Consider the following 21,711-nt stretch of genomic DNA (forward strand, 5'->3'; position numbering starts at 1 on the left):
GGAGGCATTGAGACTAGAGACTTGTAAATGTTTATGCCACCACACAATACATAAGCCTAATGGTCCCACCCCTCATCCAAAACACCACCTTCCAGGCTACTGGCCTACATTTGACACAGCGCAGACCACTTTGGTAAGAGTCATACTGTACATTATCTGATTTTTTTTTTTTTTTTTTTTTTTTAAATGCACTGATCTGATCAGGTGGGTTTTTGGTGGAGGTGGAGAAAATTAAAATGTCTCCAAAACATTTCTCATCAACAACGAACTGCTCAACTCTAACAGCTCATGGAGTGAATCTCTTCTCATTAATAATGCAGTGTTATTTCAAAACCTACTTAAAGAGACGAACCTTCTCTTGAGCTTTGAATGCAGCTGCAGCACTTTGTATTGTGTTGGGGTAGTGAAGGAAGTCTCTGCCAGGATTTACTGTTTATTTCTGTAAGCCGTGCATCAGTCGTTAACCTGTCCACCGTTTGACAGTACGCTGCTACATTTACTTTGCAGATAACATTCATATATTGACACAGCTCGCCATTAGTTTGCGGTTAATTAACTAAATATATTCAAGTGTTTTTTTCTGGAATTAAAGAGTATTGAGCTAAAAAAGCAGTAACCTATGCCTTTTATATTATTGAAAACTGATGCAGTGACAAATCAGAACACACATTAACATCTCAGCATTTGTTATTGTTTTTTCTGAAATGTGTTTTTGGTTTTGTTGTGTTTTCGGTTTTACTGTTACTGAAATGTTTTTGTGTTTTGCACCTCGGGGCCACCGTATAAAACAGCCTAGAAAGTGTAAAATTTTTCACAGAATGGTTTTGTTGCCTTTTAATCTTTATTAGATTGCATGTAATGAGACAGTATAAGGTCTATATTTGATAAACAGAGTTTAAATAAAAAAGGACAATGCTCTTTTCATTGCATGAGCACAATGAATAGCAACATAAAAGCTTTTCCCTCTATCAGGATCCTGCTTGAGAAGTTGAATTGTCATTAAAGTGAAGCTGACAGGACGTATGAATTTGCAGATTCAACTCAAAGTACTCCAGAGCTTTATTATGACCCACTACCCCCAATATCTTCACATCTACAACATTTTATATGCAAGCTGTGTAATTATGGAGCTGTGTATAGTCTATTCTAACCTCGGTAGCCTTGGGTTCAAGCTCAGCAGTTATTTTAAGAAAATGTTATGACTGCGAAACATTACGTTTGTTTCTCTTAAGTGTTCTGCCTCAAACCTTGTTTTTCTGTCACGGCGTTAACCTTATGTTATAACCTTGTGACTCTGTGTGAGCGAAACACCGCTTTGAGCTACTGTTTTACATCGCTATACATGACAGAAGACGCAGACGATATATCATGCATGGTCAAGCAGTTACAGTAGACCGCTGTATGTGTTTCAGTGTTGTGAAAACACACATACTTGATTTCAGTAGGCCATTTAAACCAAAGCACAACACGCACATGACCTTAGATCTCCGTAACCCACCCAAGGCGATTGCCGGCTACTATAGAAACAAGATAGTGCAAGTACATATCAAAGGAGAAATCCAGGTCAGCGTGGTTGGTTTCACAAACACAAACATAACTTCCTTCTTTGTTTTGATGTAAACGAATGATCGAATTCTTCTGTTAAACTCTGCCATGCTTGAAATATTTTGGCGTGAAGTCGTGTTGTCCTACCGTTTATCCTGACTAATAAGAGTGTAACACCATACGGTACAGATTAAGCAGAGTCAAGAATGCAAGGTGTGTCGCTGAGAGATCAGGCTGGATTTTGTTTTAATGTGCCTCTACACGCTGCTTGTTTTCCTTATTATGGTCTTAATGCAGCATGTTTTCATCCCTGCTGATAATTCTAGTTTCAGTCAACTGTGAAGATGTGTAACACAGTATTGAGTTGATGGTACTTTTTATTTTTAGATTGTTAATTAAATTGCGGATCAGATCACATTTGCATTTTAAATGTTATTCTCCCCCTTTCTGTACTAAAATAATCCTTCAAAAGTGGCAGAACTGTGGGTGAGTGGGTGAGTGGGTGTCATTCTTTTTATCTCACAGTGCGATCTAATGACTCATAGGGGTAATGATGTCATGAGCAGGATTTCCCCTGTATAGACGGATTCTCAATCATCAGACATTTAGTCTACTGTCACACTTCTGTTATTTGATTTGAGAGCAGATGGCGCAAACACAGAGACAAAGACTGTTTTGCCATCCTACTGTCTTTCATTCCTTTCCTCATCCTCATGTTGATGATCAAACACCATCTCACTAAGCAGTGATGGATCTAGTTTGCTGTTTTGTAATATGGATTTGTGTTATAGATCGTCTGCACTGTGTGGCCACGCCGTTAGCCATGGTTGACCAGGCCATCTGTTCCCATGCAACCCAGCACACAGAGTGCCTTCATCGCCACATTGATATTTGCCCCTGATCATTGACCCGTGGCTGGTGGAACTGCTTTACTAGTCACTGACATTACTGAAGGACATGTTTGTGTAAGTTGTTTATCACGTAAAATATCAGCTGAGGTGGTTTTTATAGAAGCGGAAATCAGAGGGAAAAAAGCCTTTGTCCCAAATAAAAGGCAAGTGGCATTTTGTGACATTTTGTTCCAGACAAGAATTTAAATAATATTAAAATTGTTGGTTTTTGGTGAAACAAACCATGTCATTAAAACAATCTACAAGACTTTTAAGTGTTTGAAAAAACAAATTTGGGTAATTGGATGTCAAATACAAATGAGATAAGAGTGAGCTGCTTTTTGTGATACTTCATTGAAGTATTCATTTAAATATAAATTAACTTCTAAAGTGGCTGATGGTTCTCTCAGTTGGAAATTGGTAATAGTTGATGGTAATCCCTGTTGCTCAGATGCCAAATGAAAATTATTTGCCCATCATGTTTATTTTCAGAAGTCATTTGGAAGTGAGTGGCTGGAGAAATCCAGTGTTTGGATGTGTCGGTTTACATTGATAATTTGATTCTCCACATGAAAACCACCTTCTGCGTCTCATTTACTCATTTGTTAAGCGAAATACAATAGATGGTAAGTGGACAGAGCACTTAGCATCTACTGTAGCTCATTTACTTACTCGGTTAAGTGGACTGGATGTGCTCAGTCTTCCTGCTCCTTCCTGTGGCTCGCTGTTGAACAGCATTCTCGAGCAGCACAGCGGGAAAACTGTAAAACCCACCACTGGTCTTCTTCCTCCATTACCTCTTAAATCAACCATTACCCAGGGCCCCATCCCATACCAGGGCTTGCTGCCTTCCCTGCCATCTTTGGACAGTAGCTTTGCTCGCAACACACAAACACGACAGTACTGCTTGTAGATAACTGAGGATATAAAGGGGATTCCTATTAACAAGACTAGGTCAAAACCCAGTGTATGGCCGGACCGTTTACGAAACGCCAGAGGGCTTTCAATTTGAAACAACGGATACAGGCAGTGGCAACACTCGGCTGGCCAATGATGTAACTTCATCACTCAGTCACGCAGTCAGTCACAGACGGTGTCGGAGCAAGGGCAAAAACAGCCCAAGAAGTCTCAGAATGCCCCTAAAAACTATGATTGAGGGGCAAAAATGGCCCCCAAGATTTTGAAAAAAATAATTTTATTTATTTTCATTATTTTAATTTCCATTTCTGTCTCTAATACACACCCGCACAAACAGCGCTGTCGTTCACACTATGCTGCTATTACGATACCTAGCAGAGGTCATGCAACCCTGCACCTGCAGTGAAGTTGGCTGCTGCGATGGACTGATACCTCATTAAAAAAAAGCTCCAACTGTTATCAAAGAAAACAACCTGAATCCTGGCCCCTTCAGCAATCCCACCCCAAGTAAATAAGATGGCAAAGAAAATTGCTGCTTCTACAATTGGAAAAGTATAAAATAGACTTGGTGTTGAGGAGGTGAGTAATACAACTCTCCTCTACTATAAAGCATGCAGGGCTTGCCCATCCAAACATAGCCTTGGACGGCGACCTTGTTAAAGGCAGGGAACAGGTTAAAAAGTATTCAGCTCACCGTCACCAAACAAGCAAACATCACCATCATCATTGCTTACGGTAATCAACATTAACGCTAACGCTAGAGACTTTAAAATGTCTTTGTTCTGGCGCATTAGCTAACATTAGTGTCAACAAGCTGGCTAGATAACGTTAATGTTACAGCCAACATGTGAGACTTGCCAACTGGTCGGGTTTACAGATAAGTGCCGTTGAGTAACGTTACTGAGCTCACTACTTTTTTCAGTTTACTAACCAATGACGCATTGCTGGATAGTCTTTTCTATAATGTCACTTCATTCATGCTCATAATGTCAGCAGGGCTACATTTGGGGATGACATGCTAAAAAAACTCAACTTAAGTGATTTCCAGAACTGCATCAATAAAGAAGCAATATTAAACTCTTTTTGGCTCTTTTGACAGTACTTGTAGATACTAGTCTGTGATTCTGTGAAACACCTGAAGTCGTGGCATGCAATGTTTCAGACCCACAATGATGAAATCATCGAAGTTAGACTGGTTCTGGCTTGTAGGAGATCTGAATATGATAATACCCCCCCCCCCCCCCCCCCCCCCCTCTCCCACCCAGAACTTTTGGTAAATCAAATTAGATCAAGCCCATAAAATATTGTCAATATCTTATACTGCCATCTAGTGGTTTATACTGAAGGCTCTTCCTAAGTAAAATCTTAGTTGTTGAAATGGAATCGGCCTGCATTGTTTTGCTTTTCATGTGCTTATTATTGTAGTTAGAAAATGTTAAACTGAGGTGGTTGTGGTTACACAAGGTGTTGATTACTTTATGCTTTTTAATCTGGGCTCAGTTCACATTAAAAACAGCAACTTTATGCACTAATTGCTATTTTTGCTATAAGTGCCCCCCCAAATTTTATAAATTCCTCAATTTTTCATACAGTAATGGCTGTAAAAAGTTGCCTCCCAAATATTTTTTTAATTTCCTACACCGGTCACAGACTTATGCGTTAATAGGGCTGGCCCCGCTGTTGCGGTCCAGCCAAAAACGTGAACACAGCCAGCAGGAAGCCAACCACTACAATGGAGAGAATAAATAATTCACTAAGCAGTTAACTATTTCCTGTTGAATTTTTCTCTCCTTCCTCTTCATTTTTTCTCTCTGCTGGTCTTCTCACGTGCCTCGGGCTTGCATTCCAGTCTCTTGCTCCACAGCAGGTCCTGTCTGTGGAGATATGATACTTGGCACGACTTCTCTGCGGTTTTTGTTTTACAGTGTAGCAGGCAGTAATTCACTCCCTACGTTTTTATAGACAAATAAGGCGTCATTGCAGGCAGAGGCGCTTATAAACAATGCACTGTCTATTTAAATGAATCCTGGGGCGGAGTTTCTGTCATTTGTCATAAGTTTGACCTAAGTGTGCCAAGAATGTAGCTTATGTATTCTGTGTTCTTGGTATTGTACAGTAAGTACAGTAAATAATGCGTAACACCAGTTATAGCCACGGTTTTAAAGAGAAGTCGTAGTTCTGACAACAAGCTATCTCTCTCACCACATCTCTTGGGTTGTTTTTTCTGTCCATGCATATTTTTATTTGTCTATTTGCGTGTCTCTGTGTGTGAGAGAGGTAGAGTCATATTTATAGGAGATATGCAACCACAAATACAATGTCTGAGTAAAGACAAACAATAACTTGTCACTGTAGCGGCCGTTCGAGAGTAAAATATCTCAACTATTGGAGGAGTTATCATGAAATTTTGTACAGATATTCATGGTCCCCAGAGGATGAATCCTACTGACTTTGGTGGTCCCCTGACTTTTTCAAGCACCACAACAAGACACCACTGTTGATATGTTTGGTTTTTGGTGAAATATCTTAACAACTATCAGATGGAATACAATGAAGTTTGGGACAAATATCCAACAGATGAATCCTCATAACTTTGGTCAGAGTTTTCACTTATCCAGTGAAATATTTCACTATTCACTATTTCTTTTTCCCAGTTTTAATCCTGTGTCCCTGTGTTAATTGTTCATTTATCTTGTTATATGCCAAATATATGTCAAAAAAAATCAGTATTGGAGTATTTTTACAATCCCTTTCTTCTCTCTTGCTGTAAAACGGATTCAAACGTTGGATGACTCACTCTGCATTCATTCTGCGTCTCCAAAAGTTAATTGAATCAGATGTGACTTTGGGTGAGTAATTAACCACACTGGTCATATAAAACCACACGTCACCGTTTGTTTGTTGTAGTAGCTAACAGAGCAATACGGGAAGAGATGTGTGTTTGGATATCATTGGGCAAAAGCTTTTTCATTTCCAGAACAATGTGGCTGAGGTCTGATTCAGTCATCTCTCCCTCATCCTCCTCCTGATCTAACAACAGGTGAGGGAGGTGTGTATGGAGCCAACAGTCCTCTGTAGTCCACTTTCGCTCTGCAGCTCCATATAGCGCTAAACTCTAAGTCCTGCCCACTTTTAGCGGTCCAATCAAATGCGAAGGATTTGATTTAAATCTCTCAAATACTCTTTACTGGGACTTTAAATTGTCCAATACTTTTTATTATGACCAAATACTTACATAACTAATGACATTGCTATTAGCCTTTGTGCTTTAGGTCTGGTGCTAATTAGCAAATGTTAGCATGCTAACACAATAAACTAAAATGCTTAACTTGGTAAACATTATATCCGCCAACCATCAGCATGTTAGCATTGTCATTGTGAGCATGTTAGCATACTAATGTTAGAATTTAGCTGCTGCGCCTAATACAGCCTCACAGAGCCACTAGCAAGGCTGCAGACTCTTAGTTATGTTTACTTTTGCTTGTATAACCATTTAAAGCAAAGAGCATAGAGTGCTTAACACTGATAAAAATAAAGAAATGCATGAAAATTAATTATCTAGAATGTAGTAATGAAATGTAAATCCAGTGTGCAGTATGTGTGTGCACATTCTCGCAGATTTAGTTTTCCGTGCAGTCAGTAGAGCAGCAGGGACATTCATTCTCCACACATCATTTCAACTAATGTTTACTGTCCTGTCCTGCTTTCTGGAGCAGATTGATTCAAACATAATTTTGTGTCCTGTACGGAGACTTTTTTTTTTTTTTCTCCCCTGCCTTCCCTTCTTCCCTCCTCAACAGCTGGCACCCACCTTTGTGACCCTTGCTGCAGTTTTTTTTTTTTTTTTGCAGGCTCAACAAGTCCATATACGCATGGCTTGCACTCAATACACTTTCATTGAGCAGCCCTTTCTGAGGGAGTTCAGCAGGAGGTGACAGCTGTGAGTGTAACCTTAAGCACAGCCTCCTGTGTATCCCGCCACTCTGTTTTCCTCCTATTCTAAGGATGGGGGGGGGGGCAACCAGCTGTCCTGTATAGATCACACCTGTACTCAACAAGAACCAGATCAATCTGTCCACCTGTCAGTTCTTCAGTCAGATCACGCTCATATGTCACCAGTCATCAGTGGTGTTGTCAGGATCACTACCAGCAACTGGGATCCTGGGATTTCCTACTGAAGTCCAGAATTTTTGTTTGTCTTTATGTATTTTTTATTTTGTTGTTTCAGTATATCCTGAAATCATTTAAGCAAACCCCAAATCCTAAAAAAAAGTAGAACCAACCAGTTGCTGCATAAATGAGCAATTTCAGGATGCTCTGGTATCCTACTGGTTAAGACGAACGCCACATAACTACAACATTTGCAGTTGGAAAGCCCCCCCACCCCCTCCACCCACACCCACCCCCAGAAAACATATATATATAACAGATTATAAGCAATTTTGACACGATTTATATTAACAGAGAAATCAACATTCCTGTGCTCATAAAGCCTTTCCAGTGTAAAGGGAAAAACACACCGTTACACTAATAAAAATGTAGTTTATTAGAAAGCAGTTATTCAAAGACCTTCAGGGATGAAAAGGCACGTTAAACATTTTTGTGAAAGCAGAAAAAATCCCTGTTCATGTTTAGAAAGTAAAATGAGTTGGGACTTTTTTTTGTAGAAATGTTAAACATACAGATTTAGAACTACGATAGCCTGGAGGGATTGTACCTGCGCTGTTGTGGCTTTGCTCTGGTTTGGGGGAAATCCCGAACTGGTCAGATTTCCAGGGAGGATAATAGATGAACCTGGATGGCTGGTATATGTTTAAAGTATTTGCAACAGAATTAAATCGGAGGTCTGTTATTGCACAGTTAACTTGACAAATGAGAAACATGTACTTCCATTTAAGATGTATTGCACACACTTGCCTCAACTGCGTGTTTGAGCTGGAAGTGTGTGTGTGTGTGTGTGTGTGTGTGTGTGTGTGTGTGTTTGTATTTGCTTATTGTGTAATAAAGCTTCAAGACAATCCAGCGACTGTAAGGCTCCTGGGGACTCTGCTATACTACAGAGTTGTGCGAGAACTCTCCCAGGCTTTGTTCAAACTAGAGTGTTTGTTTTTAAAAGCCCCCAAGGCTTTTTCAGAGCGGCAAAGTGTTTAAGCAATTTAAATGCCTCCAAAAGTGTTTACTTGCGAAATTCTTCCCTATTTATTCTTAACAGATTTTCGCATTCCTCTGATTTTGTTTTCTTTTCCGCATGTCCTTCACAACAACATCAACAAACCATGCCATATAATTGATACTTTTGCTACAAATACCAAATTAGAAAAAATAACAAACATGAACAGTTTATCATATAATACTTTATTATCAGGGCTTTCACAGGGACTGTAATTACAGAACTGTAAACCCATCACGCTGTACTCTGACTCTAACATAGTGAAGATCAGGCGACTTGTGTTCAGTTGTCATGGGAAAAGTGCAGAAGAAGTAACCACACTCGACTGTTTGTCAGGCTGATGCATCTGCTGTATTTAACTTTATTTTTTAAAGGAGTAGGGAGTCAATTCAGGAGTTACAACTAGCAAGAATCAACGAGGAAAAAGTGTTACGAATGAATTGTTCCTTCCTTGGAATGAGGTGTTTATTTCCAACCTTTCTCTGTTCACTGCATCTCTAAAAGGCAGTAAAAAATACCAAAAAAAAAAATTTAAGATCGCATATGAAAATGTGTTGCAGATGTATTAGAGCGTTGAGGCCTGGATAGCTGAAAAAAAAAAAAAAAAAAAAAATCCTGAAAAATGTTTTCACTATGTGGTTTCTTGACTCTTTCACGCAGTCCATGACTAGTCAGATTCAATGTGAGAGACATTACAACCGATGACATCACCGGCTCATAACTCGGGACAGTGGCAGGAAGGCAGGCAGTTGTGGAGAGCAGGAGGGACGGCTGGGCCCGTCTCTGGTGGAGGAGCGGAGGGTGGAGAGAGAGGGAGGCCTGCATGACTATAACAGAGCACTTCACTGTATTCTCTCTCTCTCTCTGTCTCTCTCTCTCTCTTTCCCCCCGCTGACTTACTCTCTTTCACTCCGTTCATTTCTTTCTGTTGGTGATGTCATTTCCCTGCTGAGCCAGACTTCCAGTGAACTCGAGAGGAAAAGGAGGTGGGGGGGGGGAGAGAGCTTTCTGTTTTCAGAACAGAAAGAGGGAGGCGGTAGAGAACTGAGTAGGGAGCAGAGGAGACAGGGAACCAGCACCCGTGTGCATGATAAACAGCTGAGCCACGGGGGCTGCAATGATGTCTGAGGGCCAGCTGTATCGATCACGGCAGTGAGTCATTGTGCTGATGTCACTGCTTCTCAACTCCGGGCTGGGATGCAGCTGTAAACTCGCACATAGTCCTTCTGGGCCCGTTGAAGCTGTGAATAAGCGAGAGGATCCAGCATACTGTGATGTTAACCACAGTCCCTGTACGTATGCCAGTAATAATGAGGCAGCAGGGTCAAACAGAATCAAACAAACATTATCTGCGACTAAAATCTTATGTAGGCTGCTGTGCAATCAAAAGCATATGGTTCGCTCTACACATTGCTGTAAAGTGGAACCATGCCAGGTTAGCATCCTGCCTAGCGGCAAAACTGGCTAACACAGGTATGTGTAGCCTCAGGCTACGAAAAATCCTCACACAATGTCAGCCCTCGCTGTTATTCATTCTGTATTTAGGTGCACTGAAGCAGCGCAGTATCCCCTGTGGCTAACCTACAGATTATTGATCCAGACAGCTGTTGAGATGAGCAGGTTGTTGGCCTTCTGCGGGGCCTTCATTGTGTCTAGTCAGAGCAGCAACTACCACGGCTTGAGGCTGAAGCCAATGCCACTGACGGCAGCTGGATGCTGGCTACAAAAGATCCCCGGCTCCAGTTGACTCCAATGTTTGAAAGCATAAACTTCTTTCTAGACATGCTAAGTCAACATAGTCTCAATCGCTAAATGTAGCCCCTCTAATAACTGTGCTGGTGGTCATTTTGGAAATTATTGCTCCGTTCATAATATTCGAAGACATGTGGGAGTTGATTGACAGCTATGATTGACAGTCCGCTCGCCTGCTGCTCTCCCCAGCTCCAGGGCTCACACTGAGTCAGACTATTTTGTGGTAAATTTAATGGTAGCTAATTTAGCTAAAGAAGCTAATTTTGGCTCAAGTGTACACCACTTGGTGTTCCCAGTAAGCTTCAGTCTGAGATACTGGGGCCTGTTTCCAGAGTGTGAAAGGCAACACCCGGCACTCCTTATTTGGAAGGTCTTCGCTCCAAATTGAAAAGACGGCACCGACCATAAGCAGCGACTCAGGCTTCAAACCGTCTCCAAAATAAACCAACGGGTGACGTCACACCTCCCTACGTGCATCTTATCTGTGGTCTAGACACTGTTATGACTGATGAACTGTTTGTCTTCCTCTCTTCCTCCTCAGTCCTGCCCACCTGACTAGCTGATGTTTTATCACACAAACAATTTTTAACACCTCGTCAAAACGCTGCCATATCTGTCACACTGTGGTTTTTCGTCTGTAGTGACATAACTGCGATACTAATGAAATTTACAAATATTCTATATCTGTCTTGCACATGTCTCATAAAATTAGTTAGTATTTTTCACGAGCTGATGTACTCATGTAGGAAAATAATTTTGCCTGTTAAGTGATGTTGGATGTTAGGAACTAGGTCAAACGCAAATTAAAGGTGACACAATAGTCATGAGATACATGTCCAGTAGTTTATTGAATCAGCTATGTGCCATGAGTAATTGAAGAATGCTGATATATTCATTTATTTTTGCACACCATTGAGATTTTTTTTTTTTTTCTTAAAAATTCCAGTGTAAAACAAGATCCCGAGAGGTCACGCATGCCTCATCACATACATTAGTATGGAGAGGAAACTGGAAGCGTTCTCGTCGTCAACGTTTTTAATGAGACACACAGTCGTCCTTGGCTGCCTCAGCGAACTTTGGCTTTTTCGCTCGGGTGTAAGGGATGATGAGGATTAGGGCTGGAGAGAGAGAACAGTAGGGTGGATATGCGCGAGGCATGTGGATCGATGGTGCAGATGAAAGCGCTGCCCGGCTGGAAGTCTAGCTGGTGGTGTTTTTCCTGCTGTTGATTGCTATTCAGCATTCAGTGTTTTTACGCTGATGGCCGTGGAATGCCAGATCCCGCTGTCATCGAGCTGAGGGGGAGATTACAGCAGATAGAGGTGTAATTTTGCTGCTGATTAAAAAAAAAAAAAAAACAACAACAACCCATGCTTCCTGCTCAGGCTTCCACTGCTGTTATTAGTATTTATCTCATGTTTCAGTTTGGTGAGGAGATAGAGAGGAAGGGAGCAGGAGAGGTGAAGGGAAGCAGGGAGTGAACAGTCAATTCTTCCGGGAGTGGAGGTCTTCTCTCTTCAGATGCTATCGGCACTCTCAACAGAAATTCTGCTGAATTACTCTATTATGAAGCTTCTCTCAATTATGTCCCATAAAGCAATTTTCATCTCAGCACTAACTAGAGTATTTTATTATAATCACACTCCTCTGCTCTGTCCTCATCTCTCTCGCACATGTGAGGGCACACATCTGTGCACATAATGCGCCGCTGAAAGAGGCTCTTTGACTACGCCTGTCTAGCAAATTTATGATTGGGAGCTAAAAAAAAAAAAAGTAAATGAAATGTGGATCTAACAAATACTTAATAATAATAATAAAATCTCTGGTGGTCTCCATTCTTTAAAAATATGAGTCTCGTTCTGGTGTTTTGCTGGCTTTCTCACTCACTTCCTGCATAGTTTCAGACGAGTAACATTTTGTGCTCTCGCCATCTGTTATTATTTCACTTCTTCCCCGCTCCCCTCCCCTGAGAATGGCTCCTCCTTGACTGACCACTATTTTTCTGTCTCCCCTCTCTCTATCCATAGACTCGCAACGGTCCCATCTGTCCTCTTTCACCATGAAACTGATGGACAAGTTCCATTCCCCCAAGATCAAGAGGACTCCATCCAAGAAGGGCAAGCAACTGCAGCCCGAGCCAGCAGCCAAGAGTACTGAGAAACCTGCTAACAAGGTATGTGTGTGTGTGTGTGTGCGTGCGTGCAGCCAAATAAATGTATGTGTGTATTGTGGGAAATACATCTCTTTCCCACCTATTCTGTGTGTTTGTTTGCCTATTTGTGAGTCGATTGTTTTCCTGTCAAACGTTTTGTTGCTCCCATATTCCATTGTGTCTGCGTGTGTGTGCAAGAGTTTCCCTGCTGGTTCCCACAGCTTCCCCAGTCGCTGTGGCGGCTGGCTGTACTACAGCAGGTGTCTGAAACTATAAAGACATGAATGGAACTGGGCTGTTTCCTGAATGAACTCCTCCACTCCCTCTTAAGGCTTTTGGTGTAATGAGTATATTCCCCAGCAGCCCTGCTGTGAAAGACTTGAGAAGCTGAAAGAGGCCGTTGCTGTAGTACCAAGATGGCTCCAAGCTGCATCCCATGATAGACGCTGCTTTGAACTGCGGGCTGACTGCGAGCAGATCATGGGACTAATAGAACCAAAGTGGAGAGCCCAAACTTGTGTGAAGGATACAAAATAGATTGTTTAATGATAAATTATTTAACTGGTGCCAAAGAGCTTGTTAGGATTTAATCATCATCATTAGTAGTTTTGTAGCACAATTCTAATGCACCGTACTGTGTTATTGCTTTTTTTTTTTTTGTAGAAGGTTAGTCGGCTGGAGGAGCATGAGAAGGAGGTGGTCAGTGCCCTGCGCTACTTCAAGACAATCGTGGACAAAATGGTCGTGGAGAAGAAAGTGCTTGAGATGCTTCCAGGCTCGGCCAGCAAAGTGCTGGAGGCCATCCTGCCTCTGGTTCAGGTAGAGGCCCGGATACAGCACAGGTGAGTCTTATGTTTTATAAAACAATAGATGTGAAATTTTTAGGTCAATATTTAATAGGTTAGTGCATAAAAAAATATCCAGGAATCCTTCAGTTTTTTGGGGAAATGTGGTGGAATAGAAATGATTTGAAAATAATCCTTTTCTCCCGATAGATGTAATAATTCACAACCATCTGTTGATTCATTCTTTTCATTCTTGCCTCTTAACGTAATATCTAACATAGCTGGTATGCATGCCGGACGTGTCAGCACTAGTATGATGTAGACAGCTTGTGAGGATTGATAATATGTTGCAACAGATGACATCCGTCACCTCAAGCCTTCCTGGAAGTGTGTGGATTTGTTGCCTGAAGCCTTTTAAAATGCCATTCATATGTTAATCACCGTCAGCGTGACGCGTTATCAGGAATGTTACCTTCAAGGAAGAGGCATGGATTTTTACCTTTCAGATATATTAAACTGATAAAAATGACTTTGTTTTTACTTCCTCCTCGTTTAAAGTAAACCCTCTCTGTGAAAGAAACCTTAGCTGCTAGTTTTGTTTGGACTGTCAAGACATGTTGGAACTTCTCTTTCTTTGTCTTTGTGCCTTTCCCCATCCGTCAGTACAGATGAGAAGGTATGGAGGTCAGAGGTGACAGATTTTGTATCTCACAGCTCCCGTGTTTAGAAGCGATTGATGGATTGTTGCTGCAACATCGAGAAGCCAGCCATCTCTGGAGATTTGACCCCGTGTAGTCAAACCCCCCCCCCGATAGATCACAGTTTGCTATTTAGCTTTAGCCTGAGACTCCTAGCAGCAAGTTGAACATCACCGCCACTAATTTCACAGCTTCTCCTGAAGGGCAGACCAGATGTTTTTGGCAAATAAGCTACTTTACATTGTTACTATTGTGTTAATAACGCTACAATTCTTTTTAAGTGAAGTGAGCTTTTTTTTCCATCTGCTAAACATGCACAGTTTACTATATAGTGTTAGATTGTCTGCAGTGATTTAAATCAATATTGGTCAGAAAACTAGGTCAACAGTGGGTGTAACTCCTACCTGCTGTCTAGGCAGTTACATTGATAAAAGAGCTTATTTGCCAAAAGTTTAGAGGTTAATCTTTTATTCACAATATCTAGTGATACTGACTGGTCACTACTTAGCTCCAGTGTAACCTTCCAACCGTCCGCCATCCCTCAAATCTCCTCCTCTAAACCCCGTAGCTAGACTCATCTCCCTCTCACCGTAGGACTAAGCTGTGTACAGACACTGGATGGATATGCCAGCGCTGTGAATCAACTGCAGCATGTCGCTACAGGCCTTTGCCACACCTTAGTGTTGGGCCTGAATGCATCATTCACTACAGGCAGAAACAACACCCCTCTTCCCTGTGTGGTTATACAGTACATTCCCCTGTCAGCACTACCGCAGGCAGGCTTATCCCAACCCCCAAGCCTCTAGTCAGACATACCTGCAGTTCCCCAACAAATACCCCTCTGAATATGTACTTTATTAGATGATAGATAGATGGAAATGTCTCATGTGTTCTTGTTTTTATGTGATTTTTTTTTTTTCTCACCTCCAGTCTAACATGTGCTTGTCCCATCGCTTTTTTTTCACACCCCTTCTGTTGTGTCGTCTTAAATCACTCTCCTTTCTGCACCTCTGGTCTCCACACCTTCTCTCACCTCTTGTACATCATGTCCTGTCTGTCTGCTCCATATTCTCTTGCTTCCCCCCCCCCCCAACCCCCCGCCAATCCTTTTTTTCTTCTACTCTTACCCTCCGACCCTGTTCTCACACCCTTTCAACAGTTCTGCGCTGTCTTCCTGCCATAACCGTGTGTACCAGAGTCTGGCCAACCTTATCCGTTGGGCAGACCAGGTGATGCTTGATGGCATCGACTTGGAGGACAAGGAAAACGTGGCGTCCGTCACGAGTGTCATCAAAGCAGTGCTGGATGGAGTAAAGGTAAGCTCTTGGCTGATAAGAGAAACTGTCGTGGATAGTATCACCCGTCCCCCTGCGGTGTTGCTATTGAAGGAGGCACTCAAGCTGCCTGTGTGCGTTTTGTGTGAACAGGAACTGGTGAAGCTGACTATCGAGAAACAGGAGCAGCCGTCACCTACCACCCCTAACAAACCAGCACCACCTGCTACCACGGCAGAGAGGTGAGTATGAAGTGTGCTCAGCGGAATACAAACATACCCATTCACACAATCGGAGTAGTTCTTTTCACTCACACAGCTTCTATGTGTGTAGCAGCGTGCCATCGGAGATGCCCTTGATAGAGCGGGAGCCGGAGGTCTCAAATAAAACAGCTCCGGCAGTTATTCCTGCAGAGGCCGCCTCTGACATACCAGATGAGGATGTAGCCCCACCAAAACCCCCCCTTCCTGAAGCCAAGATGGCAGAGCTCAGGTGAGAATGCACACACTACAACCGCAGGGGGAAGATTCTGTATTCTCTCTATATAGAGTTGCTTTCTGACAGTTGCTGGATTACGGATTATGGACTGAAATATTAATTCTACAAGACAATACAATTCTATAATTTCTCAGTCCTCGCTGAGGCTTAAAACTTCCTCTGACAGTGCTGTGGCCTCATTCTTCTAGCCTCATTTGTTGATTTTAAAATATTTCTCTCTCAGGGTGTTTTCAAACCTATAGTTCATTCGCTCTGGTCTGAATCAGTGGATGAGTTGGTAAACTTGGTGCTTTTTCCCGCTGGTTCGGTTTCTTTTCACACAGTAAAATACAAGCAAAGCAAAATGTATCACTAAAAGCCACATGAGAAAATTCGCTCCACTCAGTGGTTAGTTGTGTCCGAGGCTGGGGCAAGAACATAAACACAGGAGGTCCTAAAGAAGGTCCTCTGGCCAAACGCAATGTACTTTGTTGGGCTTCTTTGCAAAGTCCAGGACCTCGATTCACTCTCCAGCTCGCTGCTAGCTGTTGATTCCACTCATCTGCCTCCCAGTATGCAAAGCACGCCTGGTTACGGGAGCCATTTAGCTGAAAACTTGCAGAGAACGCCAAGTAATTGGGTCGGATCGAGGTCGGATCACGACCCCATCACAACACGAAGCACTCCAGAATTCATTCGGGACCGAGACCCGTTGACACTTCCTCAAAGGGTCTCGGTCTTTAACGTTTTGGTTTGCTTCCAAGTACGATTACTGTGTTCAGATCTGCCCAAATGAATCACACCGAGGAGGAAAACGAACAAGTGTGATTCAACTGGAATAAACAAAGCAGGTTTGAAAACGCTCTTTCGTGACCTTTTGCACTGTAGAAAGCAGAAGTGTCCGTTCTGCATTTATTCAACACAGCTTTTTCACTTTTAGTTCAGCTTATTTTTAAACATTAACTCTGAAAATGTTTCACACATATGTAATGAGGAAATAAAGAAGGCTTTTAGGATATGAGTACGCGAGGGGAACTTCAGTATATTTCTTTCGTTTTCACTGATTCACTGACCTTTTTATGGAAATCTGATTCTGAAACATTTTGTTGTATAGTGTATTGTCTGATATAGTTTGATAGTCCTTCCTCATGAGATCCAGCTGCAGCCTCATCAATCCAAAAAAAAAATTCCAGACTCCTTAAAATCTTTCACTACACTCACACTTTAGATGTATGGCAGACTTTGGTTTGTTTGTTGGTCTGTCTTTTCCTTTCTTACTCTTTCTGCTGTCTCTCTCAATTTGTTTCATCCTTGGTTTCCCTTTGGATTCTGGGCTCAGAGCACAGCTGAGTGCTGACGCCGGCCAAAGGAGACCCTCTCAGAAGGAGAAGTATGTCAGCTCACAGGATCATCTGTCTCCATTATAACATCCCACCCTAGCCTTTCCCATGAAGCTTCTGGATTGGATGAAAGTGTTTTTTTGAGTTGCATGGTTGCATTTATCCCAAAACGTTTGTTTTCGTCCTGGGCATTCCCTGAAGAATTACTCATCCAATCAGAAGACCGTCCAGTGCATGAGAGTGTGTGACTGACCTATTGCAGTGTCTTTTTCGCTGGCCTCCATGTCATGGTCCTTTTTGTGCCGCTTTTTTTCGTCCCCATTTTGACTTGGTATTAACTCACTAAGAGAATTAAGGTTTGACAAGCAGGACAGCTTCATGTCATAGCTGAGAGAAGCTAACATGAAACACCCTCACTTTCATCTCACCGTTCTCTAGGAGGGATGATAATGTGGGTGTTCATTTATTCCTACGTGGATCGGTGTGTGCATACGTGTTTGAGAAAGTGTGTCTTGCCTGATTGTCCGTATTGACTTTGCCCCATGGACAAAAACATCCAACATTCCTGTTGTTTTATTCTCTCGTCAATAGTCCTCCGCCAGCCCTTCCCCCTAAGAAGCGCCAATCAGCCCCTTCGCCTACACGGGTGGCGGTGGTCGCCCCCATGAGCCGAGGCTCCAGCCTGCCTTGTAGCGTCCACAGACAGGTGAGTTTAACCCCATCTCATCTCTTTATGGTCCATTGCTGGATACCTTCAGTTTTTGATTTAAGATTATATCAACACAATGTACATGAAATGAACTAGGAAAAATATCTTTCTTTGTGCAGCAGCAGGACTATGAGCAAGAGTTCCTTCAGAGGCGTTTCTCCGGGGGAAGCCAGTCGTATGGAGGCGACTCTCCACGCCTGTCTCCTTGCAGCAGCATGGGGAAGCTGAGCAAGTCTGACGAACAGCTTTCCTCCATGGAGCAGGACAGTGGTCAGTGTTCTCGTAACACCAGCTGCGAGACGCTCGGTAAGAATACGAAGACGAACCTTAATGTGTTCATTTTCTCTACTGTAAAGGTGCTAGTAATAAGCTGCACCCCAGTTGAGGGTGAAATGTGAAGGTTTGATGATATAAATGTAATTTGTACCTTCTCTTCACCTTTTCAGACAACACAGAGAACTACGACCCCGATTACGACTTCCTCCACCAGGACTTGTCAGCCGGGGAAAACCTGCCCCCAATACCGGTGGGAGGGTGCCTGAGTCCCCTGCCTGAGTCTCACAGCGAGTCCTCTTCCCCGGTCCCCGGACAGCATCCCTCACATCCCCGCTTCAGTGCTCCTCCACCCCAGCAACCGCCAGAGTACTGGAGCCCGCAACCCAATCAAACTAATCCCTTACAGCCCTCCCGCATCAGCGCACCACCCGCCCTGCCCCAGAAGAAGCGACGCAACACCCAGACAGCATCCTTCCCCGACGGGTCAAGGGTGCTGTACGAGCGCTACCCCTCCCAGTATGACAACCTGTCAGAAGAGGAGCTGCACCCTACACCGCCATTCCCCCTTTTCACACCCATCTCACCCATGCCTCAGACAAACGGGGGCGTTTTCGTCGCCCAGTACATCGCTAGCGAGAATGCAGATGTTCCCGCCAGCCCACCGCCGCTGCCAGAAAAGAAAAGCAGACACAGTAAGTGAGGGGAAAGGTGGGGCCGGGGGACGTAATGAGGGAAGCGATGAAGGCTAGGAAGAAGGAAGACCTTTAAATGAGATGACTGTATAGAGGGCAGGGAAGCAAAGGAAGGGACAAAGACACTAATGAAGGGAGGAATAAAGGAAGGGATGCAGTTGATTTAGGAATGGACAGAGGGACATTGGCTGCACTTTGTCATCATAAGCATAGCTTATGTCAAGGAAATATTCCACTGTGAATAGAGGCAGGAAGTGAATACCAGGATGTGCTACAATGCGTCCGACTCCAAGGGCACGAAGGGCAACATTTGGTCATTTCCTGACACGCCTGCTACATCACTTCCTTTCAAGCTACTGTATTATGTCATTCCATACAGTCAGCCCTTCCTGCTTGTTGAAACAACTTTTCTTGGTGTATAACCACATGCATGTAGACAGCAGTCTTGAAGTCAGTTAAACGAAAAGTGAGGAATAATTTAATTTAGAGGACAAAACTCGCTTTTGAAAAATGTCCAGACCATTTTCGGCTTAGCTAGCCGAGTTCAAAGTCATAACTCTTAAGCAAGACGAACAATAAATGTTATGTAAGCTAATCCATTCCCCCCCTCCTCCAGTCCTCCAGTACATGCAGTTTGTGGAGGACTACTCCGAGCCGCAGCCCTCCGTCTTCTACCAGATGCCACAGAGCGAAAGCATCTACGAGCAGCGCAACAAGCGCTTCCAGGAGGTCTACGGCTTCAACGACTCCTTTAGCAGCACCGACTCAGTCCACGAGCCGCTGCTGCCCCCTGCGTTGCCCCCGAAACAAAGGCAACTGGTAAGAAACCCTCCATGAAGGACCCCAAACCACTTACCATGATGTTCTCTAACTGGGGCTGGGATTGATGAGAAATAAAGTATATAAGTGTTGTTTGCTGTGTTTAGCTTTGTTAAAGATCCCCTCCAGACATGTTTAAGATGCATATAAAATACTCTACTTTGAGTATTGATTTGTGTCTAATATAGTTTTTCCACAAAAAAAAATTACATCTTCTCCTTCTCCCTCATTAAAAATTCCAGAATATATGCAAATATTGTTCATTTCAAAAGTCGAACTGCTGGACACAAGATGCCTCCCACTTCACTGTTGGACGCTGGGTCCACAAATGTTATGATGTCACAAATCATACTTGTAGGTACACACCCTAAACTCAAAATCTTCAGTGAGAACAGAGAAACTTTTCCCTCTTCAGCAGATTAATGTGAAAACATCTTTCTAGTGTCAAACTCTGCACATACATCATCCTGCACAGTGAAGCTCAAACATCCGACTGAAGGAACAAGAAGGAAAAACACATTTTTGAGTAATTTCGACCGTGTGGACAAAGCTGTAATTTGAATTTCTGAAATTGTTCAGTTCATCTCCCTTAAATTCGGATAGAACGTTTGAGGCTGTCGAGTCTTCATTGATTACACCATTTATTATCAGATCATGTGACAAAGAGTGCTGTGAGGACAAGGTTACCGGCCACAGCTGTTTCACACATGAACAATATAAACATCCCTCTGCGGCGGAGCTCGGTGCCGGTTCCCAGTGTCTTCATACTGTTATGCAGGCTGGGAAGCAAAGACTGTGAAAAATGCAGAACGCATTCTGGGGTTAAAGTACATTCCAGCGGTAATCCTCATCTCTCTCTAGCCTCCTATCAACTTGTTATCTCTCTCACCTACTCGGCCCCTCCTCCTTACTCACTCTATCTATCTCTCTTCCTCATCGTTTCTCCGAGCAAAGCAGACGTCTGAGCGCACATGGAGGTGTTTGGTTGTTAGCGGGAGATAAGACTAGCCTTTATCAGTCCCGCATCAGATTCAGTCCCCTTATCTTAATCTGGGTCGGCGTCTGGGTTAATTGAGACAACTGTCTGACAGAGTCAATGGGGACAGAGAGGAAGAGAAGTGATAGGATTGGTCATAGTACAGGATGAACCTATTCATCTGGGCCAGACGCCCACAGATCAGGAGAGTTTAAAATGAAACCTTTGATGATCAAATCCAAAAAAAAAAAAATCAGTAGACAGTTCATGTTTTGCCAGATTGTCACATATGAGAGTGTATTCTCAGTAAAAAAACAAATTTTCCCTTACTTATGCCTGCCATACATCCTCGGAAGTGACAAATTGATCTGTGGTTGGCTTAAAGCTTTGTAGCAATATTGAAGACAGTACATTTGCAGACAGTAAACAGATGACACTCTCTCCTCCGGGGTATAGCTAGATGTATCAGAGCCCAGGAAAGAAAATAGACTTTGTGTCTGAGTGGCAGTCTACCCAGGCCACCTCGGAGAGAGTCTTTCTTCTTTCTCTTTGTCCATTGTCCTCTTTCTGCTAGCACAACTGTTCATTCGAAGCTGTTATTTTTATCATTCTTTTGTCTGAGCGTACAGTCAAACTGCACTCATCTCTGCTCCTGCTGCAAAGGCCCTAATCTGGCCTCATGTTTTGGACTTGATGAGCTCGTGGCCCAGTGGAATAAGCCTGTTTGCCTCCTCCATAAACCCATGTTCCAGGCTTACACGCTTTGGCGACTTTACACGGCTTTGCAAAAAAAAAAAAAAAAAAAAAAGTCATTTCAGCTGCAGCGTGGATAAGGAAACGGGTGAAAAAGAAAAAAAAAAAAACAGGGCAGGTCATATTGGCCCTGTTTGGAACGTGTGCTAGTTGGCCTGGTTTCCCCTAAAGCCCCTAAAGCTCAGGACATTAAAAGAAGGTTTATTGGACTGTCACAGTAGACATGAATATATGTGTGTGTGACCTGCGCAGATCACATGACCCTCTAGTAATTAAGGATTTCTAGGAAGAAGTCCTGACTATAACATCATAATAACAGTAGATAATTCAGTAACACTTGAACAGCAGTAGTCTGTTCAGTCAGTCCTCTCTCTCTCTCTCTCTGGTATTTATATCTGCAGCCAGTGAGCTGATGCCCCTCAGCTCAGCCACCAGAATCCTCCTCAGCTTTCACCACTTTTGACTTCACTACTCTGCTGCTAAAC

General features: G+C 42.9%; 1 protein-coding gene across 13 annotated transcripts in view; it reads left to right on the top strand.

Moving 5' to 3' along the window:
- The window catches only part of rapgef1b (Rap guanine nucleotide exchange factor (GEF) 1b), a 47,616-nt gene that overhangs the window by 12,972 nt on the left and 12,933 nt on the right, over positions 1 to 21,711 (top strand). For 6 of the 13 annotated variants that reach the window (XM_067575094.1, XM_067575100.1, XM_067575102.1 and 3 more), the window contains exons 2-11: positions 12,303 to 12,448; positions 13,091 to 13,269; positions 15,070 to 15,226; positions 15,338 to 15,426; positions 15,518 to 15,676; positions 17,001 to 17,051; positions 17,593 to 17,707; positions 17,830 to 18,016; positions 18,157 to 18,678; positions 19,295 to 19,497. In XM_067575094.1, coding sequence (XP_067431195.1) covers positions 12,303 to 12,448; positions 13,091 to 13,269; positions 15,070 to 15,226; positions 15,338 to 15,426; positions 15,518 to 15,676; positions 17,001 to 17,051; positions 17,593 to 17,707; positions 17,830 to 18,016; positions 18,157 to 18,678; positions 19,295 to 19,497 — 1,808 coding nt within the window. The remainder of the gene's footprint in view (positions 1 to 12,302; positions 12,449 to 13,090; positions 13,270 to 15,069; positions 15,227 to 15,337; positions 15,427 to 15,517; positions 15,677 to 17,000; positions 17,052 to 17,592; positions 17,708 to 17,829; positions 18,017 to 18,156; positions 18,679 to 19,294; positions 19,498 to 21,711) is intronic. The other 7 variants (XM_067575098.1, XM_067575106.1, XM_067575107.1 and 4 more) reach the window with 5 other exon arrangements.

The sequence above is a fragment of the Thunnus thynnus genome, chromosome 19, assembly GCF_963924715.1.
Source record: "Thunnus thynnus chromosome 19, fThuThy2.1, whole genome shotgun sequence".
Lineage (NCBI taxonomy): Eukaryota > Metazoa > Chordata > Actinopteri > Scombriformes > Scombridae > Thunnus > Thunnus thynnus.